We start from the raw sequence: 24859 nt of genomic DNA on the forward strand, positions 1-24859 counted from the left end.
TCCGCCCCGTGAATGCTGGGAATTGTGGTCCCCGCGGGACGCGAGTTCTGAGGTGGCCCAAGGGCCCGCGAGGCATGCTGGGACCGCTAGCCCTTCCGGGGCGCCTCAAGATTTCGGGTGCCGGCACCCTGGGCGGATGCCCGAAGACTCCACCTTCCCAGGAGCCCCTGCGGCGGGGCGCGAAGATGGCGGCCGTGGTCGAACAGCCCTAAAGCAGCAGCGATGGAGCCTTCCCAGGCGCTGGGGCCGGAGCGGCTGTTTGACTCGCACCGGTAAGAGCCCTGGCGGGAAGAGGTCGGCTCCCGCATCCACTACGGCCTTCGGCGCCCGATCACCCCGCCTCTCGCCCCCAGGCTCCCGGGTGACGGCTTCCTGCTCCTCGCGCTGCTGCTCTACGCTCCCGTCGGGTTCTGCCTCCTCGTCCTGCGGCTCTTTCTTGGGATCCACGTCTTCCTGGTCAGCTGCGCTCTGCCAGACAGCGTCCTTCGCAGGTAACAACCCAGGGATTCCGGGAGGGTCAGGGCTGGGCCCGGCCCGAGGCCGTGAAGTCACCACTGCCTGCGTCCTCAGGTTCGTGGTGCGGACCATGTGTGCGGTGCTGGGGCTCGTAGCCCGGCAGGAGGACTCGGGACTCCGGGATCACCGCGTCAGGGTCCTCATTTCCAACCACGTGACACCTTTCGACCACAACATAGTCAATCTGCTCACCAGCTGTAGCACCGTGAGTGGGGGGCGAAGCCGAGAGTGCCACGGGTCGGTTCCCTGGGGCCCAGCCCAAGGCTCCCCTTTGCCCTCCCAGGTTTTCCTTGGGGACCACGAAATACTGAATCTTACCCCTAATCCCGCTTCTCTACCCCATATGTCAGTTTTTCTCACTTCTCAATATTCCTTTTTTGCTTTCTCTTTTTTCCATTTCTAGCCTCTACTCAATAGTCCCCCAAGCTTTGTATGCTGGTCTCGGGGCTTCATGGAGATGGATGGGCGGGGGGAGTTGGTGGAGTCACTCAAGAGATTCTGTGCTTCCACGAGGCTTCCCCCAACCCCTCTGCTGCTATTCCCTGAGGAAGAGGCCACCAACGGCCGGGAGGGGCTGCTGCGCTTCAGGTGGGTGAGCACAGGTATGGGTCTCCAGCTGGGTAGGTGGTCAGGCTTGGGGGCCCTTGAGTTTTCACAGTTTTCATCCCTGCCCTCTCCATCCTAGTTGATTTCCTTTCTGTTCACTTTCAGTTCTTTCCCCCTCTATCTCTTTATTCCTCACTTATCTACTTGTACAGTTTGACAGTTTTCTGTTCTAAGTAAGGCTGGCTAGAATCCCATCCTACTTTCTCTTCCCTCTTCTAGTTCCTGGCCATTTTCTATTCAGGATGTGGTACAACCTCTTACCCTGAGAGTCCAGAGACCCCTAGTCTCTGTGGTGAGTGTGTGTTGGACAGGGAATCTCTGGGGCTTGGAGGGCAAATTTCCCATTCCTGGCCGAGGCTTAGACCTCCCTTCATGCCCTTCCTTCAGACCGTGTCCGATGCCTCCTGGGTCTCAGAACTGCTGTGGTCACTTTTCGTCCCTTTCACCGTGTATCAAGTAAGGTATTAACTGTCTTCTTTTTTGGTGCTGGGAGAAGCTCACCTCTTCGTTGAAGAGGCTGCCTCTTCTTGTCCTTTTGCAGATCTTTTAGTATCAAGATTCTATCACAGAGGCAATACAAAGTGTTTACTATCTCCCCACCCTAATCACAACTGTTCCATGAAACGAAATATCAAAATGGGGAGAGGGTGACAGACTGTACCCCAGGTACACTCAACATGGTCCTGGATTTTTTTATTTTTTTATTTTTTGCAGATGGCTCCGTCCTATTCATCGCCAGCTAGGGGAGGGGAATGAGGAGTTTGCCCTCCGTGTACAACAGGTGGTAGGGTACACAGGCAGGGTGGAGGTGGGGTTTTTCCTTAAGACTAGAAGGTGAAAGTCTTGCAGCCTTAACACTTTTCAACCTTCCAATTCTCCCTAGCTGTTGGCCAAAGAATTGGGCCAGACAGGGACACGACTAACTCCAGCAGACAAAGCAGAACACATGAAACGACAAAGACACCCCAGATTGCGCCCTCAGTCAGGTATATGGTCTCTGTACACAAAGTTTTTTGGGGTTTTATAGCCTATTGTGATTTCCTTCCTATTCCTTGCTAGTCAGCCTCTCCTTCCTCCCAGTTCTCCACTCACCATGTTTCGGATTTCTTTTTTGCAGCCCAGTCTTCTTTCCCTCCCTCCCCTGGCCCTTCTCCTGATGTGCAGCTGGCAACTCTGGCTCAGAGAGTCAAGGAGGTTTTACCCCATGTGCCACTGGGCGTCATCCAGAGAGACCTGGGTATGGGAAAGGGTAGCCTCACACAGGAGACAGGCAGAGAGAAAAAGTGGGTGGTGAGGGGAGAAGTAGAGCAGGGAAACAGACTCCCTTCTTTCTTCCTCTCTCCCCAGCCAGGACTGGCTGTGTAGACTTGACCATCACTAATCTGCTTGAGGGAGCTGTAGCGTTCATGCCTGAAGATATCACTGAAGGGACCCAGTCCCTTTCCACAGCCTCCGCTCCCAAGGTGAGACCCAGGAAATGGTTAGGTACAGGACTTGGGTGGGTCGGGGCAGTCTTCATACTCCCTTTCCTTGATATCTCTTTTTTGATCCTGAGACCCTAGCACAGTGCCTCTCTTGCAAAGTAGGCATTCGATGCGTGTTTAATGATGATGACTTCGCAAGCCCTCTGACATTGTGATCACCTCAGTTCCCCAGCTCTGGCCTGGTGACCCCTCAGCCCACAGCCCTCACATTTGCCAAGTCCTCCTGGGCCCGGCAGGAGAGCCTACAGGAGCGCAAGCAGGCACTGTATGAATACGCGAGAAGGTGAGGGGCTTAGAGGACAGTGGGCAGGAAGGGGCAGGTTGGAGAAAAGTGGTAATTATAGGGCCAATATGACAAAGCCCACACAATGTCTTCTTTCTATGTCTCACAGGAGATTCACAGAGAGACAGGCCCAGGAGGCTGACTGAGCACAGGATGGCACCCAGAGCCGCAGGACGGAGACTGGGGGCAGCCCTCACCCAACTTACAACAGGCTGGAAGGGTGGGTGGTAAAAAGGGAGGGATGGGGCTCCCCCCAAAACCACATTAAATTCAGGGTTTTCACTCAAGGTATATCTGTTGCCTCTCTGGGTCTCAAAAACCTACTGAGCAGGTTCCTTTTTCCTTGGTTGGGGAAGAACATGGGTGAGAGCCTCCTTGTGGGTTTGTGGGAGGTGGTTGAAATCACCTCTTTGTGTCAAGAGATGAGTGATATTAAGGAAGTATAACTGAACGAAAGACCAGCAGCCACTGGACCCTAGCTTGGGTGTTCAGCTCAGCTTTGTGAAGAAACAGCTTGCAAAACTTCAAGTCCCAAGATGCCTTTCACTAACAAGTACAATATACATCGTAGAGTACACATGCTCAGTGTGGTGTCTGGAACCTGTTTTCCTTATAGGCTCTGACAGGTTAAATAAGGTGGAGCAAATGGCCCCACCCCAAAACCAGTCTAGGGTTCCCATTTAAGCCCAGCCCCAGGGTGGAGCCGGAATTTACCTTTGTACTTCACTCTGGTCTGGGTTGGTGGTGACTGGCTGGGTGGGTCCAGAACTGGCTGCCATCCTGACACGTCTCAGAGCTGCAAGCAGGTTTGAATCCAGGATCCTTGTGGCCCTGTCGCCGCACCCCCCCCCCCCCCTCAATTCTTGTCCCCTTCTTCTTATTCTTTATCCTTTTCCTCTCGGAGCCTTCCCACAGGATACCACAATTCCTGCTGCCCTGGAGGCCCCCTATGTTAGTCACAGGATTTTTACTACCTGACTACAGGTTAATAGTCCGCTTGTGATAGTACCTCACTTTCAGACTCCGGTCTCCGCGGTTTTGTAGCAGGCAAGAAATGCTGGGAAGGATGGACCCCAGTGCAGTATCACCTGAGGGTACAGGTTAGGGATCAAGGGTGGGAAGATGGTGTAAGTCATTTCATACGAGGCCTTAATCACTGCCCTGCCTTCTGTAGGTACTGCCAGTCAGCCACCATGGCCTCTCGGCTTCTTGGGCTGGCAGAAGAGTCTGGCCCAAGCCCCAGGGAGTCTGAATTGGCTGTGAACCCCTTTGATGGGCTCCCATTCTCTTCCCGCTACTACGAGCTTCTTGAGCAGCGCCGGGCCTTACCCATCTGGGCTGCTCGTTTTATCTTCATGGAGCAATTGGAGAGTAGCCCCTCGGGAGTGGTGTTGGTGTCTGGAGACCCTGGCTCTGGCAAGAGCACCCAGGTTGGGGGAGATTCTGGGAGTAGAAAAAGGGAGGGGCTAGAGAACTGGTCCTTCCACAGGCAAAGTGGGGGTTGGGCTGCATGGGGTTATTGGGGAGGTGGTCAAAGGGAGACCAGTTAGACTGACCCAGGGTGGCTGGTGAAAGACCAGGGAACTCCCCAAATGAAAGTGGCCACAGCGCCCCAGCACTTCTGACTGAAGTCCTGCATCTTGCTGATTGGTTGTCCTTCCTGTCCCTACCCCAGATCCCTCAATGGTGTGCAGAGTTTGCATTGGCCAGGGGTTTCCAGGAAGGCCAAGTAACTGTCACTCAGCCCCACCCTCTGGCAGCCCTGAGCCTGGCCCTGCGGGTTGCCGATGAGATGGACCTAACCCTGGGTCATGAGGTTGGATACAGCATTCCCCAGGAAGACTGCACTGGGCCGGACACCCTGCTCAGGTGAGGCCTCTTGCAGGCCTGACCCAAATCTAATTCCCCTCACCCAGTAGAAACAAGCCCAGCCCTCTGACATCTCACCATACACTCCCTCAGCCCAGTTCACCCTTTAAATCATGCGTGACACAATGCTGAATGAAGCCCTTAACCCCAGCCAGGGACCTCGGACACTCAACCTCACCCTCATCATGAGTCCCACTCTCCCAACTGGAGTACACCTTGTGAACAAAGTGTCATCAGTGGGGTTGTGGGTCTCAATACAGGTTCACAGTCTTTTTCTGACCTTATAATCAAAAGCCTAGCCCCCTCCCCCAACAGGAAGTCACTCCCCTGGACTCTTGGAGCTGGTCACTGTCCACACTGACTCCTCCCACTGCCAATGTCAACAGGTTTTGCTGGGACAGGCTGCTTCTACAGGAGGTGGCCTCAACCCGGGGCACAGGAGCCTGGGGCGTGCTGGTGCTGGATGAGGCTCAGGAGCGGTCAGTGGCCTCGGATTTGCTCCAGGGGCTACTGCGAAATGCCAGCCTGGGAAACCTTCCAGGGGACTCAAGAGTGGTTGTGGTTACTGACCCTGCCCTTGAACCTAAGCTCCAAGCCTTCTGGGGAAATCCTCCTATTGTGCGGGTACCCAGAGGGCCTGGTGCATGTCCCACTCCTGTATACAGGGACACTGTCCCTACTGATCGAGTGGAAGCTGCCTGCCAAGCTGTGACTGAATTGTGTACGAAGGAGACTCCAGGAGATGTGCTAGTATACCTGCCCAGTGAGGAGGTAAAAATGGGCTGCAGAAGGAGATTCACATGTATGCCGCCTTCCTTTCTGGGGGAGCAATGCTTGTTAGGAACACTGGAGTTATAGTATTTACTATGTTGGGGTCCTTAGGAAAAACTCAAGGACTTCAGGGTAAAGAGGTCTACCACCCCCTTTTCGAATCCTTGTTAAGGCAGAGACTGTGGTTCAGTGAATTCCTGAAATTATAACACCCCCAACTTTATGAGTATGTGCATTTTTTCAGAGTGAAAGACCATAGCTTTCATCAGTTTTTCAAAAGGGTTTGTCACCCGAAAAAGGTGAGAACTGCCTTAATGCCCCACCCTTCTCTTCAGGAAATTTTGCTGTGCTGTGAATCCTTGTCCAGGGAGGTGGGGCCCTTGGCTCTCAGAGGGCCTCCACCACGAGTGCTGCCCCTTCACCCAGGACATGGCCCAGCTGTTCAGGCTGCATACGAGGACATAGACTTGGGTGCCAGAAAGGTCGTGGTCACTCACTGGCTGGCTGACTTCTCCTTCTCCCTCCCTTCCATCCGACATGTCATTGACTCAGGACTGGAGCTTCGAAGTGTGAGTGAGAGAGATGAGGGGGATGAGGGGGCTAAAGATAGAAGTGGCCCGCTCTGATCTGTCTTGGCCTTGGTTGGGGGGCGGTGACAGGTGTACAATCCTCAGATCCGAGCAGAATCCCAAGTGTTGAGACCAATCAGCAAATGTCAGGCAGAGGCAAGAAGACTCCGGGCAAGAGGGGTCCTACCAGGTAAGAGCCTTTGCCCTTCTGAGATCAAACATGAAAAGTCACCACACACAAACTCTGAGAAATCTACGGTGGCCTTCTGTCCCAAATCTTTTCTCCCCTCAGGATCCTGCCTCTGCCTGTACCCTAAGTCCTTCCTAGAACTAGAGGCGCCCCCACTGCCCTCACCCAGGGTATGTGAGGAGAATCTGAGCCCCCTGGTGTTATTACTAAAGAGGAGACAGATTGCAGAGCCAGGGGAGTGTCACTTCCTGGACCGGCCTGGTGAGCACCCCTCCTGCCCAAGTCCCACTGCCTGACCTCCAGGCTTTCCGGGCTCTCCAGGCTCTGAGACTTCCTGCCCTATAAGCCCTGTTTCCTCACCAGCTCCAGAAGCACTGATGCAGGCCCTAGAAGACTTAGACTATCTGGCAGCTCTGGATGATGATGGGAACCTGTCAGACCTGGGAGTCATCCTATCAGAGTTCCCCCTGCCCCCTGAGCTGGCCAAAGCCCTGCTGGCCTCCTGCGAGTTTGACTGTGTGGACGAGATGCTCACCCTGGCCGCCATGCTCACTGGTATAAATCACTTCTGTCTCTGGCTCTTGACGCCACTTCAGTCCTTCCCAGCCCTTTCTGATGTTCTGGTGCTCCAAAGGCCGGCCCCATCTCCTACGCTTCCCTTACAGTGCCCAAAAACACAGCCTTAATCACTTACCCTTCTCCTGTCTCGTTAGCCTTTTCCCAATGCTGGTTCTTGCCTCCAATATGCTTAAATCTCTCCTGTTATTACTAAAGCTCCACACCCCTCTCCCTCCACACTCTACTCCCCAGCAGCTATACAGAATAACCTCTGTCCCAGTCTGCCTAGTGTGTTCCTGCCCACTGCATCCCAGCCTTAGGCCCGTAGCAACCCTGACAAGTCTCAGCTCAGCAGTGACCTCCCACCCCACCCCCCAGGCCGAATCCACTAAACACTTCTGAGCCCTTCCTGGTTCCTTATGACCGTCTGACACTTGAAAATGCCGACCACTCCCACCTTGAAACTGCCCGCTCCCTAAGCCTCTGTGACCTGCTTCTCTGGGTGTTCATCCTACTTCTCTGGTCATTCCCTTCATCTCTTCCCGGGCTCGTTGTCCTCTGCTTACCCACGGTAAATTAGACCTCCGAGTTCCATCCTTTCCCCTTTTGCCTTCTCATTCCTTGAACTCTCCGAGCAAGTTCATGCACACCCATGGTCTTTAGTGCCATCTTTACACTTAAAATTTCCAAACCTTGTATCTCCCTGCCAATATCGTTCTTCTGAATCTTAGATTTATATATCCAACTCCTGATGGACATTTCTACCAGAATTGTCCACAGTATCCCAGCCCAGAGCTGAACTCAAGCACTTGCTTAAACTGTTCCCTCACCACCACCACAAAAGCATGCCATCCCCTCTGCAGCTCTACTACCATCATTCCAACTAATATTTCTCCGGGTTCTTTCATTTTTATCTCCTAAATGTGTGTGTGTGTGTGTGTGTGTGTGTGTGTGTGTGTGTGTGTGTGTGTTTTAATTCATCTGTTTGTCTTCAAACTCACTATCAGTGCCAGTGTTAGATCCTCATCCCCACTGAGACTGGATTCCTTTAGCCTTCTAACTTGTCAAGTAAACTTCTTCAAACACATGGACTCTCTTACTTCAAAACTCTTCTCCAACAGCTACTCTTTACCTTCCAGATAGAATATAAACTCATCAGCACAGCACATCCAACCTCTCATGACCTGGCACATACCTGCCTCTCCAGCTTTATCTGCTGCCACTGTGCCACACATGCCATTCTCTCTACCCTTACTAAGTGCTTGCAGTTCTCCAAACGGGCCACATTACTAACGTCTGTGCCTTGCCATGCCCACAGTTCAGACTCTCTGCCCCTTTGCCACTGAGCTAATTCCTAACAAAACTTCAAACATTGGCCCACACACCTGTTGTGCTGATCAAGCTTGCTTATGTCTCCCACTAGACTCTAAACTACTTGAGGGCAGAGACTCTTTCATTATTTATGTTCACCGTCTAATAAAGTTTATAGCACCTAGAAGTTATCGATGTCTTTTGAATACATTTCCCAAAATGGCATTTTATACCTTTTCACCCTTCCTTCTGTACTGCTATCCTCTCTCATTCCCCAAAATGACCTTCCTTGTTTCTGCCTCCAGCGGCCCCTGGGTTCACCCAGCCTCCACACTGTGCAGAAGAAGCTGCCTTGCGCCGAGCCCTGGAACACACAGATGGTGATCACAGTTCTTTGATCCAGGTGTATGAAGCCTTTATACAGAGTGAGTAGCCCACTCGGCATCTTCTTATAAAATCCCAGATTTTCCAAAGAGGGGAAGCAGTATGCAACCAGCTGGCAGATCTCTATGCCCAGGAGGAGGTGGCCCTTTGACCAAACTCTGGGTTCTCTTGGGGCTCTCTTTGTAGTTGTAGCTGTTCCCTTTCCTCTTTTAGGTGGAGCAGACAAAGCTTGGTGTCAGGCTCGGGGGCTAAACTGGGCAGCATTGTGCCAAGCCCGGAAACTTCGAGGTGAACTCCTAGAACTCATGCAACGAATTGAACTTCCCTTGTCCCAGCCAGCCTTTGGCTCTGAGCAGAATCGCAGAAACCTTCAGAAAGCACTGGTGTCAGGATACTTCCTTAAGGTTAGGGGAAAGAGTTGGGGTGAAGGTCATAAATGGAGCAGAAAGCAGAGGGATCAAAAATTGATATGCCGTCCTGAAATTGGAGTCCAGATGATCATTCAAAGGATTTTTAAGAACCAGAAGAAATTTTTGAGGCATTGGAGTACAGGGGGCTATGGGAAATGCCATATGATAGGGACTCTAACACCTAGAGATGATGCTTTACTTTTAATACTCTCGCCACCCTTCCTAATTCTTTCTCAACCCCCTTTTCTTTTTTCTATTGTCCTCCTCTCCCCCCGCCCCCACCACTCACTCCCTCACTATCTTTGCTTTTTAATGAGGTGGCCCGAGACACAGATGGGACTGGAAATTACCTGCTCCTAACACATAAGCATGTGGCCCAACTCTCCCCATACTGCTGCTACCGAAGCCGCCGGGCTCCAGCCAGACCTCCACCATGGGTGCTTTACCACAATTTCTCCATTTCCAAAGACAACTGCCTTTCCATTGTTTCTGAGATTCAACCACAGATGTGAGTTCCCTGACACCCCTCCTATGTTGCCCATTCCCCTTCTAGGGGCCAAAATTATGGCTGGGGAGTTAGAGAGCCTTAAGGAGAGGAGGATATCTTAGTGGTTTGTAGTGACATATGATTTGAAGAGGCAGGGTTTGTGGACAGAATGGGAAGTTTAAGAATCTGTATTACAAAAAAAAAAAAGAATCTGTATTACAAGAGAGGATACAGAAGTCATCTTCTGATTGTGACTCTCTCTGTCAGGCTGGTGGAATTGGCCCCTCCATACTTCCTTAGTAACTTGCCTCCCAGTGAGAGCAGAGACCTCTTGAACCAGCTGAGAGAAGAAATGGCAGATTCTTCAATAGAAAGTGAATCCCCCTCCACCCAAGAGTTTGGAGATGCCTGTGTCCTGCAGTGACTTGCCTAAGGAATGGAACTGAGCTCATCTCAAGGCATTAGATCCCCCACAGGCTAGCACTAAGGCAGCCAGCCAGATTTAGAAGGCCAAAGGTTAGGGTCAAACGTAAATCCTGGAATCTGAGACTCAAGAAGTGGTGAACCAAGAGTGGAGGGAATTGGGAAAGCCACAGTATACATAAGGTTGGACCCTTTCCTTAGCCTTCTTCTATTTATTGGAGAGTGACTGACATGTCACCGCCAAGCCCCCAACTTATGCCAAACCCATCTTTGTGTGCTTCATTTTGGCCTATAAAAGTTCTTTTTCTATGTGTCAAGTTTGAGTTTTGTTCTGCAGCAGCATACACAACATCCATGAGTTAGAGATGACACAATATCATCCAACTCCCCCCAACAATATCCTCTTGCCTGGTTCCCTCCTGTGGTCAAGACTTGGTGCTGTGACTGACCTAGCTGTCACTACCCTAGAACATGAGCAGTTTGACAACAGTTGGTCTCTGACCCTGCCCAAAGCTCACTTCCCTCTGTCTTACTGCTGCCTCTAGGGGAGGAAGAATGAGAGTGCTGTAAGAAATCAGACAAAAATCTTCCCTTTTCCACATACAACTTAGATCCTGCTCCTTCTTAAACCTCATGGCTGTTGCAACCATCCCCAAACTCTTAACTTTCCATCAATAAGCTTCCCAGCAGCCCCTAGCCCACTCACAAGCTAAAGTCTTTCTAACAACTTCAGGGACATCATGCTTTCCTTTCTTTCCAGCTGAGTGCTCATTCCCTTTTCTTCCTTTGAACTATTAACTTTGATATCCTCCATCATCTTGCACATTGTAAATGTGTTTGTAGAAATTGGTAGAAAGAAAGATTTAATCCTTACAACTCTGCTTTTTTCTCCTCAGAGTGTCCTCCCCTTGGAGAGTCTATCTGTTCTCATCATTCTATCTCCACGTCTGCGTAGATGTCAACCAACCTCTCCCAAAAGCACTTTTCCAGAATGTATTCTCTTTAGGTCTGGCATTTAGTTTTGCCTGCAGAGTTATCTTGCTCCAGTCTTTTCATTCCTCTTTATTATCCACAACACCATTGATCTCCTGGTCCTCTACATTTCCAACCTTGGAATTATCTTTGATTCTTCTCAGATATCCCTACTTATTTGCCAAATTCTGCTCACCCTAACTCCACAGGGCCCATTAATTTTATCCACTGCTCCCCCCCTCCCCTCTCTGTCCCCATAGGACACCAGAGCCAGATTAGTGACTGTGTCTTTCATGGGGTGTATAAGCATCCGTCTTGCCTGCCGCCCAGGCACGTTGTGAGGCTCAAGGAGGAGGACGGAGTCAGCGGGTTGAACACACACGACAACATGAGGTTCAAAGTCAGGAAGGTATCCTTGGCGATTATTTTACAGTTGAAGAATGAGATGCCCAGTGTGGATAACCCTCTGGTTCCTGTCACAGTCAGTCAGACTCTCACCCTCCAGCACCTCCTCCGTTATACCACTGTCATTGGTGTCTTCTTTCCTTCCATCACACCTTTGGTATAGGCCCAGGCAGTGCGTGCGAGCTGCCGCCGTCCCATCCCAGCACCACCTTGAGCTTGCCCTGTGGGTCCAGAACCCCAGCACTAACCCACCCTCGGAAGAATCCGTAGTCCTCAGGAGAGCAGCTCCCATTGGCCAGCCCTCCCCCTCCCCTCACCTCATTGGCTACCATACTGCAGGTCCCGCCTTTTCGGCTCCTCGGATTCCAGCTGGGGTGCAACCACAGTTGACTGGGAAATGGCGGGAAAGGCCACGTCTAAGCACGGTGCTACCGTGCAACGCTAGCCTTGGAGCCGGCAGTGGCCCAGGAGCCCTAGACGATAGCCTCAAAGCCAGCCCTTCCTCACAAGCTCCGCTACCACAGAGCCACGGCATGGTCAGCCGCGCGCTCCGTGGCCCTGAGCCCGGCGCTCCACGCGGCGCCTCGGTCCGGAAAAGAGCGCTCGGCGGGTTGGGCAGGCGTCGCTCACACCACCGAGGCGAGCCCAGACACAGAAGCCACCTTGTTGTCCTCGGCCCAGGGCTGTAGGTTCTGCAGCGCAAAGAGCGACGAGTTGTGCAGGCAGAGTGGGTCGGGGGGCAGCGGCGGCCGCAGAGGCCGGGGTAGGGCGTCCTGCTGCAGGTGCAGGAGCAGCCGGCCCGCGCGGTGCCGCTCCGCCTCGCGTTCCTCCGCCGTCTGGCGCCTGTGAAAGTCGAGTCGCGGTGTCAGGCCAGCCCTCGCTCACCCCGCGCCTCATCGTCACCGCCGGGCCGAGGTGCCTCACCCGCCCCGCGCCTCACCGCCACTTTGACGCCACCCGCCAGCCGTCGCGCGCCCCGCGCCTCACCGCCACTTGGTGCGCCGGTTCTGGAACCAAGTCTTGACTTGTGCGTCGGTCATGCGCAGGGCCTTGGCCAGCGCTGCCCTCTCGGCCGAGGCTAAGTACTTCTGGCGCAGGAAGCGCCGCTCCAGCTCCAGCACCTGAGAACGGGAGAAGGACGTGCGCGGCTTCTTCCGCTTCGGAGGGGTCCGGTTTTGGTAGGGGTGGCCTATGCGGCGCGTCCCGGAGAAGGGCGAGAGTGCGGCTACAGGGAGGAAGAAAGAACAGGGCAAGGTTTTCAGGGCAGCCCTTCCAGGTGCCCCAGGCTCGGCCTCGCATCAGCAAAGGCCTCCAGACAAGAAAGGGCCTCGGAAGAAATGGCCCTCCCCCTCTGCTAAGGAAGAGACGGCCCCCGGAACTTCATCCTTCCCTCCCCTCAGTGTGCACTGTGGCCTGCAAAGGAGGGCGCGGGCATCGACGGCAGCTCCTACCCCATCGTCTCTCTTAAGCAGCGCGACCACGAGACACAAATTGGGGAAGGATTGCCTGGGTTGATCCGGGCAGGGAGCGTACGGGGAAGTTGAGTTGGAGCAGAACGATCAAAGATGAGGGAAGGGGGTCAGTGTGGGACAAGACGCTGGAGGGTCGGGCAACCTCACCCGTGAGCCGGTCCTTGGCAAAGCGGCGGCCGCTGTCCATCCAAGGGAAGGTGAGTCCCGCTAGGCCCCCGGCTCCGCCCAAGCCAGAGGGTCCGGGCACCGCAGGGGCACCTCCCGCAGGCGGCGGCACTGGCAGCGGACGATGCGCCGGGACGCGGATCACGCCACCTGGGCCCATGCCGGAGCTGCCAGGTAGGGGGGCCAGCGATCCCGCGGGGCCGTAGCTTGAGGTTCCGTGAAATCCACCCGAGAACGCCACACTCTCCCCATGGCCCTGGCCCGACCGACCGGGGCCTAGGCTGCTCCCGGGGGGTTCCGGGCAGCTCAGGATCTGGTCGATGCCAAAGCTGATTGGCTCGTGGTGCGGGAGGTTGTGCGAGGCCAGGACCGCCGGCTCCATGGGTCCGGGTCAAGGAGGACCGCAGGAGGTTTGGCGGTTGGGGAGGGCGCCCCAGGCAACTCTGGGAGCCCAGCCGCGGAGCGCTGGGGGCGACGGCCTCAGGGGCCCGCGGAGCTGGCCGCGGCGGGTCCCCGGGCCCCCCGGGAAATCTTCATGCCTGTGCACGGGGAGTAGCCGCGCCCGTGCCGGCCTCTGCCGGGCGTCGGCGCAGGGACTCGCATCCCGGGGGAGCGCGACCGGCGGGGGCCCCAGGAGTGCCCTTGCTGTCTCTGAAGCTCAGATGGACGCTAGGGTGCCGGGGCCTCTGCCCAAGTGCAGGGTGGAGAGGGTTGGCCGGCTGGGGCTGGGGCAGTGACTGACAGATCAGCACTGGGTGGGCAGTGGGGGCTGGGGGTAGGGCAGGGGCGGGGCCGGACCCGTTAAAGGGAAAGAGACGCCTGTTTGTGCGAAACACGGGGAAGAGTGGCGGGCGGGTATGGTGGGGGTAAGGGGGGAGGTGGCAAGGGTGTTAGGAACCAGGCTCAGCACGGGAGGGGCCAGAGCTTGGGCCGCTGCCCGCTGAGTCAGCCGAGATGCGCACAGCAACTCCATCCTCACCGGCCTCCGCCTTGGGCCTCCTCGGCCTCACCGGCTTCCTCGCAGGTGCCTCCTCCCACAGCCCCCACTCTTCGTCTCGCGATGGGTCCTGCCTGCCAACTCCCGGATTCGTTGTGGCCCCCGCCTAAGTGCCCTCGAAGACCAAATCTCGTTGTGGCTTCCTGGCTGCGATGGGAAGCGGTTGGGGAACAGCGCCGACGAGTTGGAGGCCCGGGAAGAGGACAGGTGTGGGAAGGGAGTGGCAGGGCGCGTCTGGGGGGCTAGGGCGGGCAACAACCACTCTGGGCTAGCTATCCTGGTGCACCTCCCGGCCTCTCCCATAGGGCCCCTACCTCCTTCCGGGAGCGCCAGCAATTGGTGCCCTGTGTTTCTTAGAATTTCGATTTTCTGAAATCGATGTAGAGCGGACCATTGGCCCAAGCTGGGCCAACTCCGGCCGGTGAGAGCCCCAAGCCCCCGACAGGGGACCACCAATGCGGGACTCTGCCCCTCCACTACGCGCCTAGGAAGTCTATTCTCACACACTTCTCCCCTCCCTCCTCAAAGTCAGGAGGACAAAATCGCCACAGGCGACACAGGAGTCCTCACCGAAGCCTTGGGCGGGGGGGGGGGGGGGGGGGGGGGGGGATCAGCCGCCTCATTTCCCACAGACGCTACACACCACCCAAGCCCTAGAAACTGTGCCTGGAGTGTGTCAGAGAAGGGAGGTGGGGAAAAACTGAAGCCGCTTGGTGACCTTATGACCTCTGGCCGCGGACCCAAGAACTGGGAGTGTGTGAACTCTGCGTCCTTCCCGGGATGGGACCCGGGCCCGGCGGGCCCCCGCGTCGTAGACCCGCCCCCGCCGCCGCCCGGCCCGGTGCAGGCCGCCATAATCGGGTTAGCTGGGTCGGAATTACATTACCTTCCCCGGCCCGCCCCGGCCCCGGGGGGGCCCTGGCGCCTCCGAGCCGGTGAGACTGGGCGCAAGGAGGGGGGTGTTCCTACCATTCTGAGGCGGGTGGGCACCGATGAGCCGCTTGGTCTGCCTTGGACACGTGGTGGCCAAAGGACCCCGCCCTGCTGTGCCAGCCCTAGCCCCTAGACTCCAGCCCACTCTGGATGCTCCACTCCAGGCTCCAGGCTGCCGGTTACCCGTGTAAGCCGAAATGCCTTCTAAGTCTAGTAAATGGGCTTCCCTGAGAGTACGGATCTTTCAGTTGATTCTCCAGGATCTCCTGGTAAAAGACTCTGCCCCTCCTTTCTCCCCAGCAGATGGGCTGCAGCCCAGTGCCTGAGGCAGGATGAGGGGTCTTTTCTCTCCAGGGAACTAGGAATGATATTTGGGCATCTGGGCAGGAAGATAAAGAAGAGAAAAAAGGGAGTGGATTTTCCCCCACTAAAGCCACCAGGCCCTGGTGTTCTCAGAAGCCTCATTCTGAAGGGAGTGGACCATGGGGGGAGGCAGGCAGTTGGCATTAATAATATGTAACATCCTCCCCCAATTTCTTGTCCACTTCCACTATGCAGTTTCTTCAGTCCTTTCCCCACCCTGCCAACAGCCCCTTCTGAAAGGCGGGCAGAGGATCCTGCCAATTTGGCAGCTGTGTTATCTTAGTGGAAAAGACAGCCATTATCACCTCCCCTAGCACCCTTTGTCAGCAGTAGAGAGATGGGGCAACTAGGGAGCATAAAAGTTCTGCTGTCCAGGGAAAACCACCGAGACAGCTTGGGCTGGATCCCCTGAACGAAAACAGAGAGCCTAGGGAGCCAGCAAAGTAAATAAAGACTCTGAGAGGAACTGGCCTGCAGGTTAGGAATCTGGCAGTCCCTTTACCCACTCTAGGGGGTGGGCCTCTGAGGAAAGGGTGGGCACTAATGTGTCTACAATCAAGCTGAATAAATCCTTCTTGAATGAATCAATCAGAGAGGAAGAGGCAACATCGTGCAGACCTGTATACCTGCTGACTGTTCATCCTGCCTTTTGAGGTCAGCACAGATGGCACTGCCTCCCAGAGATGGCCCAACCGATTCTTGGGCAGGGGAATGGTCACCAACCCAGTAATATATACATATCTTCTGGGGAGTTACAAAAAAAACAAAAATTACTGCCTCACTTCAGAAACAATGGGTATTCAATTCTGTCAGCCACAGTCCTAGGAATTTCTCTGCTTGCCTCCACCTCTCTGATCCCAATTCTCTGGGAAAAGTGGTTCCTTTGAGTTTATATCTAGGATGGAGGCCCTGAGGTCAGAACTCCCACCTCCCATACACACTGCTTTGCATCCATCTCCCCATGTCCTACATGCATGCAGGTGGTCCCTAATTCTTCAAGTTGTCAGGCCTTTAAGCTTGCAGCTTCACAGGAAGAGGCACATTCTCAGCCTGTGCCTTTCCTTCCTTTCTGCTTTTTGTGCAGTGTCTTTCCCAGGAGATGGTCCCCACTCCTGCATCATCATTTCTGTCATTAGCTTAGTCCTTCCTACCCCCTGCTCTCTTAGGTCTCTTTTATCTGTACAAGAGAGATTTTTATCTCCAAGAGAGATTCTGTTTTTCTTTTCCCTTGTCCATCCCACCACATACCCACTGCCTCCACTTCCTCACCATTTCTTTTTAAAACATTTTTTACTTATTTTTAAACTAATCTGTGTGCTCAACGTGGGGCCCAAACTTACAACCCCAATATCAAGAGTCACATGTTCTACCATCAACTGACCCAGCCAGGCACCCCCTCATCATTTATTCTTTTAACTTACCACAACCTGGTTTCACTACACTCTTTTTCAAAGAGCTCCCATGTCCATATTGAGGACTTCTCTGACATGTTTTACTCTCTGGCTCACCAACTGTTTCTTGAAATGTCCCTTTTGGTTTATGTAATATTGTCTTAGTCTACTTCTTTAGATTTTCATAATCAATGCTTATGTTTTTTCTCCACTGACTTTGGTTTTTCCACTGAAGACTGGGCATTCTCAGATCTCTGACTTCAGCTTTCCCTCTCTGTACATCTGCTCAGGTTTCACCCATTCTAACAGTCCCACCTATTATATCCACCCAGAAAACTCAGAGATCTCCATCCTTGGCTCTGACACTTGTTGTGTTCCAGCCTTTCTGTCCTAACCTTCTGGCCAGTTCTGCTTGCCTTTGCTGCAGCCACCTTAAAGTCCACCAGGCTGGCGGACATGCTCCCCTTGCAAGCTCCCCGCTCACTTCCTCCTATAATGCTTTCTTTTGAAATATTTCAGATACAGCCCTTCCTTTCCATTTCCACTGATAAAACCCTAATCTAGGCCATCATCACCACCACCTATATCCATTCATTTGTTAATCTAGAAAATTTCGATTGAACACCTACCATGCACCAGACACTGGAGATATAGCTGCAGACATAACAGAAAAAAAAAAAAAATCCTGCCACAACAAAGCTTATGTTCTAATGGGGGAGGCAGGTAAAACAAAAGACAATATATATTGAATAATAATAAATGCTAAGAAAAAGAAGAAAAAAAAGCAAAGAAAGGGGAGGAGTGAAAGGGTGGGGGTTGTGATTTATCTAAAGTGATCACAGAAGGCCTCACAGAGTAAAGACCTGGAAGAAAGGAGCCATTTGAACATCTGAGCATTTCAAGTTGGGGATAATGCAAGTATATCTTGGTGTTATCTGTGCAACAAACAGGGGTCCAGCATGGCTGGAGAGACTGAGTGATGGAGAGACCATGCAAAGCCTTGAAGGATTGTAAGGACTTGGGCTTTTATTCTGAAAAAGAAAGCTATTGGAATTTTAAGGAAAAGACACCTGATTTTTTAGTTTTATTTTTAACAGGTTTCTTAGGGTAAAACTAACATACAATAAACTGCACATATTTAAAGTGTACAAAAGTGTATGTATACACACATGAAACCACCACAGATAATAAACATATCCATCAACTCAAAAACTTAACTTATATCCTTTTTTATTCATATGGAAACGTGGAAGCAAGGAAAGCAGGCAAGAAGCCACTGCAATCAATCATCCAGAGGACAGATGATGGTATCTTGGACCAGGGAGGTAAGCAGTGGACGTAGTGAGAAGGGGTTAATTAAAAAATCACTAATCACATCACTTTTTGCTGCTTTATCCACTCCAATTTACTAGAAGATAAATGAGCAAAATATTTCTTTCATAGAATAATTCCCTCTCTTCAAAACAAAAGGTCTGCTAGCTCCCCATTGCCCTCAGGCTAAAGTCCCAGCCCCATTAGGCCCTGTTTCTATCACTACTCCCACATCCACACCTCTGCCTCTTTCCTATCCCTCTCCCTGGTCAATCCCTTCGAAACTGCCTTTCTTTTCTATTTCCACCGCACTTCTTATCCAGGCACTCCACCCCCATTCTCTGAACTGTGACCACCCAAAGTCCCACTTCTTCCAGAAAGCCTTTGGTGGTCTCCATTGGGGTCTCTCCCTTGATTCTCCAACTGCACTTGACGCTAATACTTCACAGTAAACTTATCCTTGGTTTTTAATCCCACTGGAAGTACCTAAGGATGGCAGTGCACACGGTCTAGAGCTCCTGCGTCCTCTCCAAGTACGGGACTGGGCCTATGCTACTGCAGGCGCTCGCTGCTTCAGCGTGTCTATGTGCGCTAGTGTCCTAGTCCTCCTCCCCTCCTCCTTCGGCATCTGCTCTGCATTAGTCTGTCCCAGGCCTCCGCAGGCGCCGATGATTGAATCATCATCATTAACCAGGGTCTGCCCCCCCCCCCCACTCGCCGCCACCACAAGCCCCGGCGGCAGAGGAGGATGGTGGGGGGGCGGGGGACGGAATAAGATCACTACCAAGTCCCTGGGGGTCCCTCCCTCCCCGCCACCCTCTCCGCGACTCCGCAAAGCCCCGAGAAAATCCCGCCGGGAGCCAGGAGAAGGCCTGCCATCCAGATGAAGCTCCGTAACGCGTACGCGTCAGCCGACGAGGGCGACTTTATGAGGAGAGGACCCGGGAGGGGCTTCTTTAGCGGGGTCGTGGTCACAGGAGATAGACGACCCTAAGCGGCGGCTGGCAGAGACCGCCGGGCCCTTTGGAGTAGAAGGCGATAGTCTTTTCAGGCTCCAAAAGTTAGTCCCGCGGTCGAGTAGGGTCTATTATGATGATTACTACAAGAGGTCAATGAGATAGGACCCCCTCCCCACGCCCCCCCACTCCCTAATTACGGATTGAGGAGGGGGAGGGGCCAGTGAGGCTCAGGTGAGCACACGGGGAGAAAGGGACATGGGCGGGGCCTTACAGAGGGTCAACGAATCCGAAAAGACCTAAGCCCTCGTTGCTGGGCGACAAGTCCCGCCCCGCAGGCGGCACCGGAAGTGGCAGGCCGGGATCAGCCTTTAAGATGGCGTCTCCTCAGGGGGGCCAGATTGCGATCGCGATGAGGCTTCGGAACCAGCTCCAGTCAGTGTACAAGATGGACCCGCTACGGAACGAGGTGCAGGGGCGGCGGGGTTACTGCTGTGGTCGGCTAGCGGTGCGAACTGGGGCCGGCTAGAGGACGGGCGGTGGCTGGCCCGGCGCCCAGTGCGCCTGCGCAGAGACAGGGTGCCCAATGCGCCTGCGCGATTGCGATCGGGTTGCCAAACTCCGAGCTAGGACGCTTGCGCATTGTGCCGCCCACGTCGTGTAGTCTCCCCTGGGAAAGGAAGGTCGGGCGAGTCCACAGGAAGGGAGCCCCCGCTGTGCGCGGAGCCCCCTGCTGGGCGGAGGGGGAGTGTCAGCTCCCGGGAGCTAATCCCTTGCGGATCGTGCAGGGTGCGAGGCTTGGCCTTGGAGTGTGATGAAAGAGGCATTTTCGCAGCTGGGAAGGCGTATGATTTGGGGTTGGAGGGAATGGTTGGTGACGGGCGGTGTGTCCGCAGGAGGAGGTCCGAGTAAAGATCAAAGACCTGAATGAACACATCGTCTGCTGTCTGTGCGCCGGCTACTTCGTGGATGCCACCACCATCACAGAGTGTCTTCATACTTGTGAGTGCCCTGGACTCTGTCTGGTCCTTCAGGCCCTAGTCTCCACCAAGCTAGTTGCCAGGCTTTTGGCTGCCTGCCCCAACCACCCAGACACCCCACCCAGCCCGTGAATCCCATTCCCAGAGAGACTAAGAGTTTGCTCTTTCCTTCCTGCAGTCTGCAAGAGTTGTATTGTGAAGTATCTCCAAACCAGTAAGTACTGCCCCATGTGCAACATCAAGATCCACGAGACACAGCCACTGCTCAACCTCAAACTGGACCGGGTCATGCAGGACATCGTGTACAAGCTAGTGCCTGGCTTACAAGACAGTGAGTGACCAACCTCACTTTGAGGGGTCTCTGGAGGACTGATGCTGGGTGGCAGCTTGAGATGACAAAGGCTTTGGTGGGAATCATGTAGGTAAAGAGGTTGACAGCCGGACAGGGACAAAGTATGAGGGAGGGCTAATATTTACTTCCCACACCCCCCCCCCCCTCCATTCTAGGTGAAGAGAAACGGATTCGAGAATTTTACCAGTCCCGAGGCTTGGACCGGGTCACCCAGCCCAGTGGGGAAGGTATGTCCCTTGGCAGCAGGAGGGTAAAGTAAACCCCCCAGAGCATTTCTCCTGCCCAGTTTTGCTCTCTGGGGAAAAAGGAGTATGGAATCTGTGCCACTCTCCTCACTACTCTTTCTTAGAGCCAGCCCTGAGCAACCTCGGCCTCCCTTTCAGCAGCTTCGACCACTCTAAAGCCCACTACTATCGATATGATGAGCAGCTGAGTCTATGCCTGGAGCGCCTGAGGTAAGGGTCAGGTCATGAATTGTCTGATGTGAAATGTCAGTGACCCAAAACCTGGGAGGGGCTTGGTGAGAGGGTGAGCAGTGAGGGGGAGTGTCTCTTCCCTTGAAGAGAGTATACCATGGCTCTGGGTGAGGTACAGGGGGAAAGATAGGGCTCCTAACCTGTGTCTGTTTCCCTCCTAGTTCTGGGAAGGACAAGAATAAAAGCATCCTGCAGGTGAGAGGGGCTGAGGGGAGGGCCTCTCTGAGGACTCACCTCCCCATTGCCCCTCCCTCACACACCTTGTCCTCTTGCCTTCCCTCCCTATCCCCAGAACAAATATGTTCGATGTTCTGTTAGAGCTGAAGTTCGTCATCTCCGAAGGGTCCTATGTCACCGCTTAATGCTGAATCCCCAGCATGTGAGTATCCCCACAGCCAGTTTTGGGGGGAAAGGGAGGAGCTCAAAGGGAGTTCACAGAGTCTGTAGTGGACCAGGGCAGTTCTTGACCTGCATGAGAGAGGGGTTTCTAAAACTGTCCCCATCTCCCTCCTAGGTACAGCTCCTTTTTGACAATGAAGTTCTCCCAGATCACATGACCATGAAGCAGATATGGCTCTCCCGCTGGTTCGGCAAGGTGAGCCAGGGCCGAGGCAGTCCTCAGGGCAGGGATGTGCTGAGGGGGCCTTTTGAGTAAGAATGCTCCCACTGACTGCTTCTTCTGCTTGTTTTCTCCTTAGCCATCCCCTTTGCTTTTACAATACAGTGTGAAAGAGAAGAGGAGGTAGGGGCCAAGCCCCCACCACATCCCTGTCCCTTTCCCTCCCCAGATATTTATGTGAAATTAACTGCGGCTTTATTTTTTGAAATAAAAACTTTAAAAAAGCATCTTTTCTCTTCCTTCCACCTATGCATGCTTTGTTCTGTGTCCTGCTTCCCTTAGAAGTCCTCTGAGTTTCATCATGAAAGAGGGCCTCTCTCTGTCCCTTGCCCCTCAGTGAATTGCCAAAGGAGAAGGGTAGAGGACTCTATACATGTAAAATTCAGAAGGTGAGCTAAGTGGAACCAGGCTACCCATACCAGCTCTTGTGTGGGGTGTGTGTGTGTGTGTGTGTGTAGGTAGGGAAGGCTTTCTGGAGGGGAGCTGTCACTCTACTTGAGTGTTGCAGCATATGCTACAAGCTTGAGTGGAGGTGTCTTGATTCAAGAGTAGGGCTAGGGTTGGACAGTGGCCACTGAAGGACTGAAGAAGAGTGCTATTTTAAAGGAAAAAATCAAAGAATTGCACTATGGAAAGAATCGAAAAAAAAAATTATGGGGTGGGACACAGGGAGAACAAGAGTGTTGATTTGGAGACATGGTTGTCCTTCAGGTACCCGGACTAGGTGAAGCAAGGATGAGGAGAGGGAACTAGTGTCCAGCAGAGCAAAGGCAGCTTCAAGTAACAAGAGGGAAGCAGCAAGGCTGTTAACTCCCTTGATTAATTCAGCAAACATCCCTTTTTTATAGGAGCCCAGCCATGAGCCTTAGGCTCTGGAAACAAACTTAGCTAGTCTTCCTGTTCTATGACCTCTTAGTGGGGTAGTCAGAAACTTGCCCGACTGGGCCAATAACAGATAGAGGAGAAAGCAAGTTCCTGAAGGAAGCTAACAGGCTGTGGCTGAATCTGGGACAAGTGGGAGGGAGCAAGCAGCATAAATTGTGGCCAGAACTCAAGTTGGAACCTAAATCTTACATTGGCCTAAGTCTGACTCCCGTGAGTTCAAAGGGGTCATTGTGCCTAGCTGGTGAGGGCTGAAGGCACAGAGCTCCCAGGGATAGAGATGAGGTGGCAGAAGACTTGGGAGGAGGTGTACAGTGAAGGAGGTCTGAACTGGCTGAGAGAGCCTGAGACTGGGGCGGGGGTTAAAGGGACTGGGCATAGCAACCAGTGCACGGTGGACCTGGGCTTCCCTCCACACAGATGAAGCTTGTAGACCATGAGAAAAGCACAATGTGGGGAGGCTGCAGAAAGCAAGAGCCCTCAGGTGTGAGGGGCAGGCAACAAGCAAGAGGGTGGGGACATTGCAGAACAACCACCCTGACAGAATCTCCCAAGATTCCCCCTGCCTCCTTGTTTCCAGCTGCATGCCTGGAATGCCTGTCCCCCGATGCCCATACTCAGCTGTCTTTTCAAGGTCCAAGTGTCACTTCCTCCAGAAAACCCTCTCTCTGCCAGGACCCGGGGTTTTCCATTCCTTTGCATCAGCCTCTACACCAACATATATCTAGGGATTTGGGATTCATTATATCTATCTCAGGGCTCCCCCCGTCTCTTCCGGGGACTCCATGCCCACTCAAGCAGCCACACTGAGGCTGTTCTCAAAGAGTTTGTCGGTGAAAGGGCATTTTCTTTTCTTTTTTTTAATGTTTATTTTGAGAGACAGAGCGTGCTTGCAAAACAGGAGGAGGGGCAGAGAGAGGTAGAGAGAATCCCAAGCAGGCTCTGGGCTGACAGCGAGGAGCCACAAGTGGGGCTTCATCTCACTGACTATGGGATCATGGCCTGAGCCTAAATCAAGAGTCGGAGGCTAAACCAACTGAGCCACCCCTGAAAAGGCATTTTCAAGGAATGACTCACCAGGGAGAGGTTTGGACTTGGGGAGAAGGAGGTAGAAACGTTCCTGGGGACTTTTCAGGTCCTAAGTGGCTGCAGGAGGAGTTGGGGAGTAGCTTGGGGCTTGGCAGGAGCTTGGCGTCAAAAAGGCCCAGTCAGAAGATAAGGCTGATTTAGGGACCAAGCCTCAGGATGAGGCTTTTGACAAGGCATGGTTTGAGGCCAAGGAGCCTTAGAAGGTGCTCAGGACAGGATCTGGGATGGCGGCCCAGTGGCGGCCTCGCCAGGGGCCCAGCAGAACCTTCTTTTTGTCTGTCAGCGGTGGTGGCAGAGGCAGCTGTGGTGAGTCTCCCGAGGTGGCTGATGCAGGCCAGCTGCGGGCGCTGCGCCACAGAGACCCTGTGCCCCTCAGGTCACGATCTGCGCCACGGGGTGAGGGGTGGGGGTGCAGAATCAAGCCCAGGGTTCTCTTGGGCCGCGCGACCCAGAACGCGCTCCTTGTCTTCAAAGAGGCGGCCGCAGGGCAGTCCCAGCGCGCAGCCGGCCCACTCCCGGGCGCCCTTGACCTCGCTGTGCTTCCGGTGGTGGGAGGGAGCGGGGGCATCAGTACTCACGGGCAGGGCCCAGCCGGCCATTGCCCCTGCCGCTTCCGTTTCCGCGGTCCACTCTCACCTGGGGGAAGGGAGCACCGAGATTTGTGCCCTTGGCACAGGAGAGAACAGGTCTCTCTTAGCCCGGGCAGTCTGTCCCCGGCCCGGGGTGGGCGGGAAAGGAGGGAAAAGGTACTTCACTGGTAATGGAGCAGGGGGTCTCGCTGTGCGTGTGTGTGTGTGTGTGTGTGTCCCGCCGCTCCCCCAGCTCGGCTCGCACGCCCCCAGAGCTCTTTATGAGCCGGCGGAAAGGGCCAGAAAGGGCTCACGGACCCAAGCAAGGCCCTAGAAGAAACGAAACTAAAGTGGAAGTGTCTGAGTCGGTTCATTCAACAACGTTTTCTGAAAGAGAAGACAACCCTTGAAGTGTGCGAGACGGACTGCCGCTCCGCCCCTCGCCCCTCGGCCGCGAGTTTCCTCCCTCAACGCCCACCCCCCTCTCACTAATGGACTTCCCTAAGGGTGGGAAGGGGCGGGCAGGCACCTCTCCGGGACTGGCCCTCATCCGTCCACTGCCCTGAGGGGGTTGTTCGGAGGAGCCCCAATCACAGGATTCAAAGGAGTGCGTGGAGAGGGAAATTCGGAGACTAAAGGTTGTTTATTGAACCACTAAGATTGTGCCAAGAGAGGCAACAATCTGGGGGGTGGAGGGCTGGGTAAAGGAACCCGCTAGATGGGAGGCTGAGATGGGCAATGTGGGTGAGAGGTGCAGTGTCACAGAATGAGAGATAAGGTAGGGACGACGAGGAAAGGGAAATCTGAAAAGAGATGATGCGCAGAGGTGTGAGAAAGCATCCTTAAAGGAGAATGGAGGCTCCTTCCCCAGGGAGTGAAAGTCGGAATGTGGGGAATCTCTACAAGGAGGAGGAGCAGAGGACCCCAAATGTCTGAAAGGACAATAAGGGGAATCCGTGGAGGTGGGAGACATGAGGGGTTGCTGGAGAATGCTGAGAAAGGAAAACTATCAGAACGGGGGGGTGGGGGGGTTGGAGGGGGGCTGCGGAAAGGTGCTTGTCTGTGG

At 54.0% G+C, this 24859-nt stretch overlaps 4 protein-coding genes and 1 long non-coding RNA gene across 10 annotated transcripts; 3 read left to right on the plus strand and 2 right to left on the minus strand.

Annotated features, from left to right (window-relative positions):
- Positions 1-18: 18 nt before the first annotated feature.
- Positions 19-3176, plus strand: AUP1 (AUP1 lipid droplet regulating VLDL assembly factor). The gene is given in 13 exon segments (XM_060656853.3): positions 19-175; positions 178-272; positions 354-491; positions 571-721; positions 920-1104; positions 1342-1414; positions 1510-1583; positions 1837-1903; positions 2006-2108; positions 2240-2359; positions 2470-2585; positions 2771-2889; positions 2999-3176. Coding segments are annotated over 13 exon segments (1317 nt in total). The 5' UTR covers positions 19-136; the 3' UTR covers positions 3036-3176.
- Positions 3177-3282: 106 nt separating this feature from the next.
- Positions 3283-10174, plus strand: DQX1 (DEAQ-box RNA dependent ATPase 1). Of its 6 annotated transcripts, XM_060656789.2 has the most exons (12): positions 3283-3695; positions 4064-4319; positions 4565-4758; positions 5145-5529; positions 5865-6098; positions 6189-6288; positions 6391-6549; positions 6652-6843; positions 8463-8582; positions 8755-8945; positions 9269-9459; positions 9706-10174. In XM_060656789.2, the coding sequence occupies exons 2-12, from the start codon at positions 4083-4085 to the stop codon at positions 9860-9862; spliced, it is 2160 nt and encodes a 719-aa protein (XP_060512772.1). In that variant the 5' UTR covers positions 3283-3695; positions 4064-4082; the 3' UTR covers positions 9863-10174. The 6 variants fall into 6 exon arrangements, with proteins under 6 accessions (XP_060512772.1, XP_060512759.1, XP_060512777.1 ...); XM_060656776.2 differs by having other exon boundaries at positions 6189-6549; XM_060656794.3 differs by lacking the exon at positions 9706-10174 and having other exon boundaries at positions 8755-8829; positions 9269-9445.
- On the minus strand, positions 9946-13601 carry TLX2 (T cell leukemia homeobox 2). Its single transcript, XM_060656863.3, has 3 exons — positions 12858-13601; positions 12226-12463; positions 9946-12081 (listed from the first exon to the last, which is right to left on the minus strand). Exons 1-3 carry the CDS (start codon positions 13255-13257, stop codon positions 11865-11867), a joined length of 855 nt encoding a protein of 284 aa, XP_060512846.1. The 5' UTR covers positions 13258-13601; the 3' UTR covers positions 9946-11864.
- Positions 13602-17772: 4171 nt separating this feature from the next.
- On the minus strand, positions 17773-19213 carry LOC132694028 (uncharacterized). The gene is made up of 2 exons (XR_009617124.2): positions 19101-19213; positions 17773-18891 (listed from the first exon to the last, which is right to left on the minus strand). It is a non-coding gene; the product is annotated as an uncharacterized LOC132694028 (long non-coding RNA).
- PCGF1 (polycomb group ring finger 1) lies at positions 18890-21488 on the plus strand. The gene is made up of 9 exons (XM_060656873.2): positions 18890-19295; positions 19723-19828; positions 19985-20137; positions 20314-20385; positions 20508-20613; positions 20796-20829; positions 20927-21013; positions 21149-21229; positions 21333-21488. The coding sequence occupies exons 1-9, from the start codon at positions 19203-19205 to the stop codon at positions 21378-21380; spliced, it is 780 nt and encodes a 259-aa protein (XP_060512856.1). The 5' UTR covers positions 18890-19202; the 3' UTR covers positions 21381-21488.
- Positions 21489-24859: the final 3371 nt, after the last annotated feature.

Source organism: Panthera onca, chromosome A3, assembly GCF_046562875.1.
Source record: "Panthera onca isolate mPanOnc1 chromosome A3, mPanOnc1 haplotype 2, whole genome shotgun sequence".
NCBI classification, from domain to species: Eukaryota; Metazoa; Chordata; class Mammalia; order Carnivora; family Felidae; genus Panthera; species Panthera onca.